General features: G+C 36.4%; 1 protein-coding gene across 19 annotated transcripts in view; it reads left to right on the forward strand.

Annotated features, from left to right (window-relative positions):
* Positions 1-14,607, forward strand: part of HECTD1 (HECT domain E3 ubiquitin protein ligase 1) — a 99,808-nt gene that overhangs the window by 83,086 nt on the left and 2,115 nt on the right. For 6 of the 19 annotated variants that reach the window (XM_082737880.1, XM_082737866.1, XM_082737878.1 and 3 more), the window contains 13 exons: positions 114-336; positions 1,415-1,469; positions 1,692-1,874; positions 2,443-2,650; positions 2,735-2,820; positions 3,028-3,155; positions 5,848-6,049; positions 8,192-8,329; positions 8,603-9,210; positions 10,618-10,696; positions 10,829-10,922; positions 11,607-11,757; positions 14,421-14,565. In XM_082737880.1, coding sequence (XP_082594006.1) covers positions 114-336; positions 1,415-1,469; positions 1,692-1,874; positions 2,443-2,650; positions 2,735-2,820; positions 3,028-3,155; positions 5,848-6,049; positions 8,192-8,329; positions 8,603-9,210; positions 10,618-10,696; positions 10,829-10,922; positions 11,607-11,757; positions 14,421-14,565 — 2,300 coding nt within the window. The remainder of the gene's footprint in view (positions 1-113; positions 337-1,414; positions 1,470-1,691; positions 1,875-2,442; positions 2,651-2,734; positions 2,821-3,027; positions 3,156-5,847; positions 6,050-8,191; positions 8,330-8,602; positions 9,211-10,617; positions 10,697-10,828; positions 10,923-11,606; positions 11,758-14,420; positions 14,566-14,607) is intronic. The other 13 variants (XM_082737877.1, XM_082737879.1, XM_082737883.1 and 10 more) reach the window with 3 other exon arrangements.

The raw sequence follows: 14,607 nt of genomic DNA on the forward strand, positions 1-14,607 counted from the left end.
AGCTAATATCTGACGGAAAATTTTGATTTCATGTAGCTATGTTTCCCAGTGCATTGTTTTTTATGGACTGCTTGTTAGAGTGTAATTGTTTCTTATGTCTTCCATATTTTTAGGAACGCCTCATTCAGAGCTCTTGGAAGAAGTTGAATGTACTCCGTCACCTCGATTAGCCCTCACTTTGAAAGTAACAGGTCTTGGAACAACTCGTGAAGTTGAATTACCACTCACTAATTTCAGATCAACCATTTTTTACTATGTACAAAAATTGCTTCAATTGTCCTGTAATGGCAATGTGAAATCAGATAAACTTAGGCGTATTTGGGAGCCAACATACACGTAAGAGATTTTAATTTAATGTTTTAAGTAGATAATTCCATGATACATGAGCCTAGAACCATTGTATTTCTATATTGTTTTACTATAGAAACCGAAAATATTTGGTTCTTGTTCTCCTGGTTTACAACTACAGATAATAGCATTTGTGACTCCTGAGAGAGAATAGTTTAAGGTTTCAACTGAAAGTAACTTTAGAAATAAACTTCAGAAATAACTTTAGACATCTTATGTCTTAATTGTTGAACTCTTTGCAATTGTGTATGAAGTACTAAATATTTTTTATTTGTTATTTGTTTTGGAGTTTGCAAGTTAAGCCTACCTCTCTTTGTTCATTCATTCATTGAAGAATTAATTAATGACATTGCGCACATTTAACATTTTGGTGCCTTTTTCTGTTAATCTGTAAAGTGAGCATGGTTGTGAGGAATCAACGAATTAATACATGTAAAGTGTTTTCAGTATTGTCTGAGTGCTCAGTATTACCTATAATTATTATTATTTAATAGTTTAATATAATTTAATATAAATAAAATTTTAATTATCCTTATGTAAATTTTACTTTACTTTTTCTGATGTTCTCTTGACATCATTGATAATTTTATATAATGTCTAATAAAGTAATCTAGATCCTTTAGAGATAGAACAGAAGGCTATCATAGTTATTTTTTCCCACCCTGTTCAGTTTTTATTGGAGTTTCAAATTTTATCTCCACTGCCTTATGTGAACATAAAGCCTCCTGGTCCTTGTTGTTCGTATCCCTTTTATTTTTACAATAAATGAAAGTTATAACACATGATATAGTGTATCACTTCATATCTTTAAAGGTCCTAGGTTTGATGTATGCATTCTTTGCAGTTATACTAGATTTATAAATAATAATTCTTTTTTAGGAATATGATTTCTCCTACTTTCCCCCATGTTTAACAAATTGATTTTTTTAAAATAAATTGTCCCTGAGTTTAATGTTTAAGCATATGGCTAATGAATGACATCATTCATAATTTTTTAAAGAATTTAAGCCTTACTGGAAATAACCACAAATTATTTATGAATTAATGTGAATATCTTCATGTTTAGAATCATGTACAGAGAAATGAAGGATTCTGACAAAGAGAAGGAAAATGGAAAAATGGTAAGTGATACTTAAAAAGATCTTCTTGGCCACTTAGTGGAAAAAAAGGGAAAATAAAAACTAATACTGTTTTAATTGAACATTTGAGGAAAAAAAAATCACTAACATGGAATTCTTTAGATGAGGTTAAATGCATGATTTTAAAGCTGCCTTATATAATGCATGTGAAATAGCATAGACTGTTAATCAGGAAAGGCCAACATTTGGTTTTTCCTATTGTAGGGTTGTTGGTCTATAGAGCATGTGGAACAGTACCTTGGCACTGATGAATTACCAAAGAATGACTTGATAACCTACCTGCAGAAGAATGCAGACGCCGCTTTCCTGCGCCACTGGAAATTAACTGGCACTAATAAAAGTATTAGGAAAAACAGAAATTGTTCTCAGCTCATAGCTGCATATAAGGTATATATTGGCATCAAAACACAACTGGGAATGGCTTTGTGCTTTGTTTGCAGCTTTTAAAGATTCTTAAGAAAAGGAGGTTCATTGGGACAAGCTTAAAAAATGAGGTTGAATTAACATTGTTAATATGCCAAATATTAAAATTTCAAATATGATTTATGGTATTGGATCTAAGTACATGTTTTTTTGTTTGTTTTTTGTTTTTTTAAGATTTTATTTATTTGACAGAGACCACAAGTAGGCAGAGAGGCAAGCAGAGAGGGGGGGGAAGCAGGCTTCCCACTGCCCAGAGAACCCAATGCAGGGCTCTATCCCAAGACCCTGAGATCAGGGGCTTTTACCCACTGAGCCACTTGGGCGCCCCTAAGTACATGGTTTTAACTGTGGCTTACGGTGGTTATAGTTTATTTGGGAACGGTTTAGAACACACCTATTTTCAACTTTATAGTGTTTTTATTTAAAAAGAAGACAGTTTGAAAGATTTCAACATTTTCAAATACTTATCAGATGATACAGTGCTTTTCTCGAAAATGTGATTAATAGCTAGTTTTACTAATTGTTCCTACAGGATTTTTGTGAGCATGGAACAAAGTCTGGATTAAATCAGGGGGCCATTTCCACTCTTCAAAGTAGTGAAATTCTTAATTTGGCAAAAGAACAACCTCAGGCCAAAGCTGGCAATGGACAGAATTCTTGTGGAGTAGAAGATGTCCTTCAACTTCTGCGTATTCTCTATATAGTTGCAAGTGACCCTTATTCAAGAATATCCCAAGAAGGTCTGTAAGAATCTGTGTTTCATTTCTATGGCATTTTTAAAAGGAAGTCAGTTTATGTCTTTATTAATTTTATTAATTTTTCAGAAGGTGAGGAGCAGCCTCAGTTTACTTTTCCACCAGATGAATTCACTAGCAAAAAAATTACAACAAAGATTTTGCAGCAGATTGAGGTAATCAGATAGTTGAACTCTGAGCTTTTGGACTTTCAAAGTATTGTCTTCCTTTTCTATTTCTCACCATCTTTACTGTTAGTCCCTGATTCATTGATTTAGGCCATATGGTCCATTGCATTACTTTCTTTCGTTAGTTTTAAGAACTGACTCCTTTTTGTCTTTTCAAATAATTGCCTTATAACATTGTTATTTGTTAATTTGCAGGAACCATTGGCTTTGGCAAGTGGGGCTTTACCAGACTGGTGTGAACAGTTAACCAGCAAGTGTCCTTTTCTAATACCATTTGAAACTAGACAGCTTTATTTCACATGTACAGCATTTGGTGCATCAAGGTAGAAAGTGTTCCCTTTTATATATTTTTAATGTTATATAAGCTCAAAATGTACAAATATACTTTATGTCAAGACTGATGGAAGGAATATATTATTTTGTTTTCTTATGAGTTGTCAGTGTTAAAACATTTTTAAAATTTCTGGTCGGATATATGCTCTCCTACAGGAGAAATTGTTCTCCTACTCTTGAACAATTTCAGGGTTAGGGATGCCAACCCTCCCTGTGCAGTAAAGATATTATTTATTTTAGAGAGAAAGTTCATGAGTGGGAAGAGGGGAAAAAGGGAGAGGGAGAAGCAGACTCCCCGCTGAATAGGGAGCCCATTGCGGGACTTGATCCCAGGACTCTGGGATCATGATGTGAGCCAAAGGCAAACACCTAACCGACAGCCACCCAGGTGCCCCGAAAAATCATATTTAAAAAGTGTGTAACTTTTGACTCCCCCAGAACTTTATGACTAGTCTGCTGACCAGAAGTCTTACTGAAACAAACAATCAACATGTATTTTGCACGTTACGTGTATTATATACTGTATTCTTAGAATAAAGTAAGCTAGGGAAAAGAAAATGTTAAGAAAATCATGAGGAAGAAGAAAAATTTACAGTACTGTATTTCTAAAAGAAAAATCCACATATAAGTAGAACCCCACAGTTCAAGCCTTTTTTTTCTGTCTCCTTCCATGAGATAAAAGTTTCATGAGGGCAGGAATTTTCTGGCAGTTTGTCACTGATCTAGCTGCAGTTCCTAATGCAGTGTATATAGCACATTGTAGGTATTTGGTAAATATTTTTTGAATCATCGAGTACCCAGAGTACTTTAAAAGTAGATATAAAAGAATTATAATTTAAAATGGAGCTGTTGACTTCTCTGATAAGTTACACTATTTACAGATCATTTGTGCATGTGGAACTATGGGCCTCTTGTCATAAATGGCATTAGTTATGGTTTTTGTTTTATAGATAAGAAAATTGATTCTCAGAGTATATAGCTGATTGACCTGAGATTACAAAATAATTGTAGCACACCTAAGAGCAAATCTTTTTATCTTCTTCTTTTTTTTTTTTTTTTTAAAGATTTTATTTATTTATTTGACAGAGGGAGATCACAAGTAGGCAGAGAGGCAGGCAGAGAGAGAGAAGGAAGCAGGCTCCCCGCTGAGCAGAGAGCCCGATGCGGGACTCGATCCCAGGACCCTGAGATCATGACCTGAGCCGAAGGCAGCGGCTCAACCCACTGAGCCACCCAGGCGCCCTCTTTTTATCTTCTTATTCCTACTTTAAGATTATTTCTCCTACCCAAGATGGGTTAGCTCTGCATTATTGAAAAGAAAGTATTTATATTTTTAAAAAAGGTTTTATTTATTTATGTTGGAGATAAAGAGTGTGAGCATTTGGAAGAGCAGAGCGTGAGGGACGAGCAGACTCTGGGTTGAGCACAGAGCCCAATACAGGGCTTGATCCCATGACCCTAAAATCATGACCTAAGCTGCAATCAAGAGTTAGACAACTAAGCAACTGAGCTACCCAGGTGCTCCCAAAGATTTTATTTTATTTTATTTTATTTTTTTTAAAGATTTTATTTATTTATTTGACAGAGAGAAATCACAAGTAGTCGGAGAGGCAGGCAGAGAGAGAGAGAGGGAAGCAGGCTCCCTGCTGAGCAGAGAGCCCGATGCGGGACTCGATCCCAGGACCCTGAGATCATGACCTGAGCCGAAGGCAGCGGCTTAACCCACTGAGCCACCCAGGCGCCCCCAAAGATTTTATTTTTAAGTAATTTCTAGGGACAGTGGTTAAGTGCCTGCCTTTGGCTCAGGTCATGATCCTGGGGTTCTGGGATGAGCCCTGTATTGGGCCCCCTGTGCAGTGGAGAGCCTGCTTCTCCCTCTCCCTGTGCCTGCTGCTTGCTATGCCTACTTGTGCTTTCTCTCTGTCTCTCTGTCAAATAAATAAATAAAATCTTAAAAGAAATAAAGATCTTTTAAAAAGTTATTTTTGCATCCAGCATGGGGCTCGAATTTACAGCCTGAGAGCAGGAGTCACATGCTGTACCAACTGAGCCAGCCAGGTGTCCCCAAAAGAAAATATTTGAAAGTCAGTTGCATTTTAATGATGGCTTTGTAATAAAGATAGTAATAAAGATAGCTTAATGATTTTTTAGTTTCTTCAATAGTTAAGAAATATTCATTTATATTTTATGTATCATAGGTTTGGCTATTTTTTTAATTGAAGTATTGACACTCATGTTACATTAATAGCAGGTGTACAACAGTGACTCAGCAACTCCTTACATCATGCTGTGCTCACAAGTGTAACAACTGTTTGTCAACCATACAGTGCTATTATAATTCTATTGACTGTATTCCCTGTGCTGTTCCTTTATTCCCCAGTTTGTGTATATTTTGATGTTAGTGAGGTTGGGACCACAGACCTTTATTTTGATCTGTTAATTACTAAAGTAAAGAGGAAAAATACCTACGTATTTTCTTCTTTGTTTAGAAAAATAATATAGGGGTTTATATGTTTTAAGAGAGGAAGCAATAATTTTTGCAATAAGAAAATGTACTAATTCTGTCATCTAATAAAATACTATTTAAAAAAAAAAAAGTTAAATCTTTGAATTCTGTTGCTGGTTTAGTACATTGAAACTATTACTGAATGTTAGAGCTCCAGAAATATTTTTCTATTTTAGAGCAATAGTGTGGTTACAAAACCGACGTGAAGCTACTGTGGAAAGAACAAGGACCACCAGTAGTGTAAGGCGAGATGATCCTGGAGAGTTTCGAGTGGGTCGTCTCAAGCATGAAAGAGTAAAAGTCCCACGTGGTGAATCACTGATGGAATGGGCTGAGAATGTCATGCAGATACATGCGGATCGGAAATCAGTTCTTGAGGTATCTCACTCACATCTAATTTCTTTTAGTATGCAGGAATGGCAGAAAACCAGCAAACCTGTATATTCCATAGCACGAAAACCATGTTAGAAGTGAAAAATGGAGAGGGATTTCTTTGCCCTTATGCAAGGCCTTTACCTTTGGTAGAGCATCTTTTGTTAGAGGATGTCAACTTACCTTTTCAGAGGTCAGGATCTTGTGATTGATGAACAGCAAAGAGTATCTTCACTTTTGAAGTGGAAAAGTGCTTGGTCTTCTTCTTCTTTTTTTTTTTTTTTAAGATTTCTTTCTTTCTTTATTTGACAGAGTGAAGTGCTCGCTTCGGCAGCACATATATTTGACAGAGTGAAAGAGACAGTGAGAGGGGGAACACAAAAAGGGGAGTGGGAGAGGGAGAAGCAGGCTTCCTGTTGAGCAGGATACCGGATGTGGGACTCCATCTCAGACCCTGGGATCAACAGCTGAGCCACCCAGGCACCCTAAGTCCTTGGTCTTTTTGAAGGACATTACTCCTTTCTGAACAAAGCCTGAACTGAATAATAGTACTCACTAAGGATTCTTTTTGATAGTCTAAATTTTACCTTCATATTAAGCTCTGCTATTAGATATCTGCAGTTTTGGAGTACACTGTTCTATACTATTGTTACACTGTGCTTGGCATTACATCATTGGCCTGTATTGAGAGATGTTAAGCAAATAGCAGTATAAAATGTAATACATTTACTGTAGAGATGTTATTGTACACATTATTGATTATATAGGATATATATTGATATACTCCTTATATATATTGATTGATTTTATAGGATATATTTTTCCTTATGTGAGGGACAGTGAATGAAATTTTTTTTTTTTTTTGAAATTTCTCTTATAAATGTGAACCAGCCGCTTAAGTTTATCCTTTTTTTTTTTTTAAGATTTTATTTTATTTATTTATTTGAGAGAAAGCACAAGCCAGGGATAGAGGGAAAAGCAGAGTCTGTGCTGAGCAGGGAGCCTGACAGCCCGATGACATGGGGTTTGATCCCAGGACTCTGAGATCATGCCCTAAGCCAGAGGCAGATGCTTAACTGACAGAGCCACCCCAACATCTCTTAGTTTATCATTTGAATCAGAGATTGATCATGACAAATATGATACATGTCAAAAAAATATAAAAGGCTCTTAGGGCTTTCACTTTAAACTCTCTTCACCTTCATCTAATTCTTCCTACCAAATACATTCCTCTAACTAGGTAAACCTTAATTTTTTTTTTTTTAAATCATTCACCATATGTTTTTATAAGCTGCCTCAAGTCATTTGTGGAATATATAGAGTATGGGTAAAAGCCTTTAAAGTTATTGCCTAAATTCAGAAGTGGAAGAGTTTAGGTTTTATGTTAAATAGACACACATACAAAGCTGTATGCCATCTTTTCCTCAAGCAAATGATGTAACCTTTTTATCTAAAATTTGGGGGGCACCTGGGTGGCTCAGTGGGTTGGGCCTCTGCCTTCGGCTTGGGTCATGATCCCAGGGTCCTGGGATCGAGCCCCACATCGGGCTCTCTGCGCTGCAGGGAGCCTGCTTCCTCCCCTCTCTCTGCCTGCCTCTCTGCCTACTTGTGATCTCTGTCAGATAAATAAAGAAAAAAATCTTAAAAAAATATTAAAAAAAAAAATTTGGTTTCCTTTGGTGTAAAAAAAAAAAAAAGAGATAAAACCTATTTTTTAGGGTTGATGTGAAAAATAAATTAATGAACAACGTGGTAAACAGTGCTCACCAGTGTTTAAATATGTAATGGTGTACAAAAAATACACTTTTTAGAAAAACTAAATTAAAACTTCTGTGTTGTTTTTAATGTGTATAATATTCTGCTGCTGTTACAAAAAAAGATGTATTACTTGGCAAGAACGGGATTTTTTTTGTTTTAAGATTTTATTTATTTATTTGACAGAGATCCCAAGTAGGCAGAGAGGCAGGCAGAGAGAGAGGGTGTACAGTCTCCCCGCTGAGCAGAGAGCCCGATGCGGGGCTTGACTCTAGTACTCTGAGATCATGACCTGAGGCAGAGGCTTAACCCACTGAGCCACCCAGGTGTCTAAGAATGGGATCTTTTTTTTTTTTTAAGTGAATTTTTCCTTAAAACTTGCTTATATTTTAGGTTGAATTTTTGGGAGAAGAAGGAACTGGCTTGGGCCCTACATTAGAGTTTTATGCTTTGGTGGCAGCAGAATTCCAGAGAACTGATCTGGGTGCTTGGCTTTGTGATGATAACTTTCCAGATGATGAATCTCGTCATGTAAGATTTATTTCCCATTTTGTGATTACTTGTGATTCTTCTTTTACTATTAAAAATAGGTTATGCCTTCAGAATTTAAGCCAGATTTGCTGACTCTCTTTTTATTACTGATTACTCCTGATGCTATTAAAATGTTTTTTCAGTCATCAAAAACTATTTAATAAAAGGTATTATATATATATATATAAATACTTCAACAAAATTGATAAAGATGTTCAATATTTATGCATCTTTCATCTAATTTTATTTATATTTCTCCCTCTAAAACACTAGGTTGATCTTGGAGGTGGATTGAAACCTCCCGGATACTATGTGCAGAGATCATGTGGACTGTTCACAGCACCATTTCCACAAGACAGTGATGAGCTTGAAAGGATCACAAAACTCTTTCATTTCCTTGGAATTTTCTTGGCCAAATGCATTCAAGACAATAGACTTGTGGATTTACCTATTTCTAAACCTTTCTTTAAACTTATGTGTATGGGTGACATTAAAAGCAATATGAGTAAGTTAATTTATGAGTCACGAGGCGATAGAGACTTGCACTGTACTGAAAGTCAGTCTGAAGCTTCTACAGAAGAAGGTCACGATTCACTCTCAGTAGGAAGCTTTGAAGAGGATTCAAAATCAGAGTTTATTCTAGATCCCCCCAAACCAAAACCCCCAGCATGGTTTAATGGAATTTTAACTTGGGAAGATTTTGAACTAGTAAATCCACACAGAGCCAGATTTTTAAAAGAAATTAAAGACCTTGCTGTTAAGAGGCGTCAGATTTTAAGCAACAAAGGTCTTTCTGAAGATGAGAAGAACACGAAACTACAGGAACTAGTGCTAAAGAATCCATCAGGTTCTGGGCCTCCACTTAGCATAGAGGATTTAGGGTGAGTTTTTTATATATGTTTCTCAGCCTAATGGACGAATAAGTTTTAAAGCTTTTGTTTCTTTGTCCCCAGTAATATGCAATGTATGAGTTAAATAGTCTGTTAAGAACAGTAATACGTTGTAGGAAATATTACCATATTATAAAGACAACACTCAGAATACCAAAACGTAGTGTATTAATCATCACATCTCTGGAAGATTATCTGATTTATCAAATATGATTAATTTATATATTTATGAAAGTCTACAGCCAAAGACATTTTGAGAAATCATGACTAGTTAATATGGATAGTGTACTTGGGAATGCTCAAAATAGTTTGTATATAGGCCTTATGCCTGTTGGATTAGCTAATAACTCAGATGCTACACATCTATTGGTAAAACTCTGTTAATTTGTATACATGTAATTATTATACCCTTAGTATGTTTTACTATGATTTTTGGGTTGGCTGAAAGTCTTGCTTTCTTCTTTCTTTCTTAATGGCTAATTTTGAGAAGTTTTGTTTGATAACTTATATATTCAAGGTTTAATTTCACCATAGGGACAGAGCATGAATAACTTCAGTGAAGCAATAGTTTCTTCTTGGGAAAAAAAAAAACAAAAAAACCCTCCACAAAACAAAAGTAAAGCTGTTGCTGTCATAATTTATTGCAAAAACCCTTACTTTGTTAATTTTGTGCCATGAGATAGAAGTGAAATATGGAAAGGTGGTGGTTTTGTGCAATCTTTGCAGAGATTTACCAGGTTTGGTAATGGTTGTCCTAATAGTTTTTGTGCACAGGGTTTCTGCATTCAAAAGGGACCTCATGGGGTGGGTGGCTCAGTCGTTAAGTGTCTGTCTTGGGCTCAGGTCATGATCTCAGGGTCCTGGAATAGAGCCCTGCATGCCCTGCATCTGGGCTCCCTGCTCAGTGGGAAGCCTGCTTCTCCCTCTTCCACTCCCCCTGCTTGTGTTCCCTCTCTCTCTGTGTCTCTCTCTGTCAAATAAATAAAATCTTAAAAAAAAAAAAAAAGTTAAAAAAAAAATGGGGGCCTCATACTTAACATCTAAGCTGGTATACTGTTTTTGTTGGAAGGGTAGGGGGGATGGGTTTTCATGGTTTGGGCAGCAATATTTTATTTATTTAAAAAAAATTTTTTTTTTTTTTTAATTTGAGAGAGAGAGCAGGAGCAGAGGGAGGGGCAGAGGGAAAAGAGGGAGAAGTAGACTCCCCACTGAGAAGGGACACTCCCCAACCTTCCCCATGCAGGGCTCCATCCATCCCAGGACCTTGGGGTCATGACCTTAGCCTAAGACAGATGCTGAACTGGCAGAGCCACCCAGGGGGTCCCTTTGGCAGCAGTGTTTTAAAAACTAAACACCAATAGTAGCTGAATGTTAATCCATTCCTTTTTGTCTTCCAAGTTTAAATTTCCAGTTTTGCCCTTCCTCAAGAATATATGGTTTTACAGCTGTGGATCTCAAGCCAAGTGGGGAAGACGAGGTAATAAAAATTTTGTTTTTGATATAGTGGTAAGTTCAGAACATCTTCTTAAATAAATGAGGCCAGGTGTAGTGGGCGGTGCTAAAATAGTCCTAGATATTAACAACAATGTTGGCAAATTTTCCTTTGTAGATGATAACAATGGATAATGCAGAAGAATATGTGGATTTGATGTTTGACTTTTGTATGCATACGGGTATTCAGAAACAGATGGAAGCCTTTAGAGGTAATTTTTTGGGCTCTTTAGCTTAATTTTTTCTCCTTTTACTTTGAGATTTGAAATTGAGGCATTTCTCTTGTCAAGAATTGCAGGTCATCTCTAGATTTGCCCTCTAGTTTTCTGTCTTCCAGATAGTAAGCCCCACAGAGTACCTGGAACAGATGGGAACATTCTCCATCTGTAGCATACCCTCAGCTTGCTCCTGCTGAGTAATGGGGGACTCCCTTTTAGCCTCCATTTCTTCATATATATGCATACTTCACACACTGCATGATCAGGATGAATTAAACCAAGTTAGAACCCAAGTTCTTCAGGTGAAAATTGAAGCAAAATATATTAGACTGTTCATCACAAACTAGTTTTGAAAATCAGGATATAGCATTGGCTTGCCTTGTATGACACAAAAAGTGAGTTAAGAAATTAATAGAATTTGGCTACTGACCATAGTGACTGAATGTCTCTGTTCACATTTACAGTATTAAGCTTAATTGCTGTACTTAAAAGCTTAGCTTGATTTCAAGCTATTTTATTTATATTTGTTTTTTCAAGCATTTATTAATATTTTATTCATATTATATTCATTTAGTTCATATTAGCTATTTTGATTGGAAATTTGGTTTTTTGACATTGTAACTTAGAAATTGAGTTGTGTATTTTCTTGTTTTTGGTTTTTTGCTGTGTATGATGTAGATGGGTTTAACAAAGTTTTTCCAATGGAGAAATTAAGTTCCTTCAGCCACGAAGAAGTCCAGATGATTCTTTGTGGAAACCAGTCACCATCCTGGGCAGCAGAGGATATTATTAATTATACTGAACCTAAGTTAGGTTATACGCGTGACAGGTATGTATTGGTTATTTTGTAAGATCAACAAAATAGTTTATGTCCCAAAATCGAATGGTAGATTCTCTAAAGAACTATGACTTAGTGAAGTGAGAAAGCAGTTTTCATATCCATTGATAAGGCTGAGTTTATATGAAAAGACAACTGAGTCTTTGTTGATGTTAAGATTCTATTTTAATTGTTCACTATTTAAAAAATTGGGTAAATTGTTTACCCTTAGGCTTCATTTTTTTTTTTTTTTTAAGATTTTATTTATTTGAGAGACAGAGAGCACTAGTGGTGGGGGGAGAGGCAGAGGAAGAAGCAGACTCCCCACTGAGCAGGGAGCCTGACATGAGGCTCAATCCCAGGTTCCCAGGATCATGACATGAGCCGAAGGCAGGCACTTAACTGACTGACCTACCCAGGTGCCCCATTATAAATTAACCTTTATTTTTAAAAATTTTGAATAGAATAGAAAATTTCAAATAGGATGTTGAATAGTTGAAAAAATTCTAATATATTCCTTTACCCAGATTCAGCTGTACTTAACGTTCCTTTTATATTATCTTTTTATACAACCCCCCCACACGATATATATGTGTGTGTGTGCTATTTTTTTCTGAACCATTGCATGTATCATGTGCCTTTACTCTATAATAGTGGAGTGTGCATTTTCTGAAAATACAGATATTCTTCCATGTATCCACTTTCACTAGCAAATTCGTACTATTAGCTAATCCATAGTCCATATTGCAGTTTCACTGGTGACACCAGTAATGTCCTTCATAGAACTCTCCTTACCACTACTGCCCTGATAATAGAAATCGCATTTGGTTGTGATACGGTCATTTTGTGTACGTTTTTAATCTGAAACAGTTCTTCTGCTGTTTTTTTCTTTCATACTACTGATATCTTTAGGACTACAGGCCCTATATTACTTCTCTTTTCTCTTTTTTTAAGATTTTTATTTATTTGACAGAGAGAGACGCAGGTAGAGAAGGAACACAGCAGAGGGAGTGGGAGAGGGAGAAGCAGGCCCCCCACAGAGCAGGGAGCCCAATGCAGGGCCCAATCCCAGGACCCTAGGATCATGACCTGAGCAGAAGGCAGACGCTTAACAACTGAGCCACCCAGGCACCCCCCTACCTTTCTTTTTGAAAGTTTCTAAAGTAATATAACAGAGAATACAGTTGAACTCCATAGCTGAAAATCCATATATGTTTGACACCCCCAGAGACTTTATTACAAGTAGCCTACTCTTGACCAGCTTTACCGATAATATAGCCATTACATATTTTAAATGTATATATACTGTATCCTTACAATAAGTAAATAAGCTGGAGAAAAGAAAATGTTAAGCGTCTGCCTGGGGTTCAGTTCATGATCCTGGGGATCTGGGATTAAGCCCTCGATTGGGCTCCTTGATCAGTGGGGAGTTTGCATCTCCCTCTGCATGTGCTCTCCCTCCCTTTCTCTCTTGCTTACTCTCAAATAAATACATAAATCTTAAAAAAGAAAAAAGTACTAAAAAGAATCATGAGGAAGTACACTTGTGGTAAAATAGCATAACGTGTAAACTTGTTGAATCACTATGTGTACATTTGAAATTAATATGACATTGTCAACGATACTCAAATAACAAAAAAGAAAATAATGTATTAGAGAAAATATATTTGCAATACTCTATTATATAATTTTTTCCAATAAATACAATAGAGTGGATCTGTGCAGTTCAAATCCCTTGTTGTTCAGGGGTCAAGTGCATTATGAATTACTTTAACCTTAACTAACATTTACATGGCATTTTTTTCTTTTCTTTTTTTTTTTTTAAAGATTTTATTTATTTATTTATTTGACAGAGAGCGAACACAAGTAGGCAGAGAGGCAGGCAGAGAGAGAGGAGGAAGCAGGCTCCCTGCTGAGCAGAGAGCCCGATGCGGGACTCAATCCCAGGACCCTGAGATCATGACCTGAGCCGAAGGCAGCGGCTTAACCCACTGAGCCACCCAGGCGCCCCATGGCATTTTTTTCTTAAGTCAACATTTTATTGAATTGTATTAGAGAAGTGCACAAATTGCATGTACAGCCTGGAGAATTTTCACCAAAGGAAAACACCTATGTATTGGTACCTGGAACAAGAAACAACTCAAGAATTACCTTGCCCATTATATTCTTTTTTAATATTAAGTCACTATTTCCATTGATAATTTTTCTTGCATTTGAACTTTAAAAAATGAAATCATACAGTATATATTTTTTAAGGTCTGGCTTCTTTAACATTATGATTATGAAATTCATCCCTGTTGTGGCATGTAGAAATAGTTTATTTCACTATTAACAAAGATGGATTATTTCAAATCCCTTTTGGTAGTTCAGCAACATTTGGGTGAATTATGCAGGTGCATTTTTAAGTTTTTTGATTTGCTAGCCGTGTTGCATATTTGATCCCTGTACTCCATCAGTATTTCAGTTCTTAACCATTTCTAAGTACAAGACAATCTTTGCATTTAAAGTAGCTTATATGCACTCATTTCATGCTTACTCAAGAGTCTCTACATAGTACTGTTCTTCTCACATGTTGATAATTGTTTTTTGGCTTATTGCTTGCTTACAAAGTGGTGGTAGTATTTTTCATTTAAATCCGCTGTCAGAGCAGTAGAACTCTGTTTTTCTCCTCCTAGCCCTGGTTTCCTGAGGTTCGTGAGGGTTTTGTGTGGCATGTCTTCAGACGAAAGGAAAGCATTCCTGCAGTTTACCACCGGTTGCTCAACTCTTCCCCCAGGTGGACTGGCCAATCTGCATCCCAGGCTCACAGTTGTACGCAAGGTACAGACCTTAGCTAGTGGGGAATCCAAATGTAATTTAGTT

This window comes from Mustela nivalis (assembly GCF_964662115.1).
Source record: "Mustela nivalis genome assembly, chromosome: 6".
NCBI classification, from domain to species: Eukaryota; Metazoa; Chordata; class Mammalia; order Carnivora; family Mustelidae; genus Mustela; species Mustela nivalis.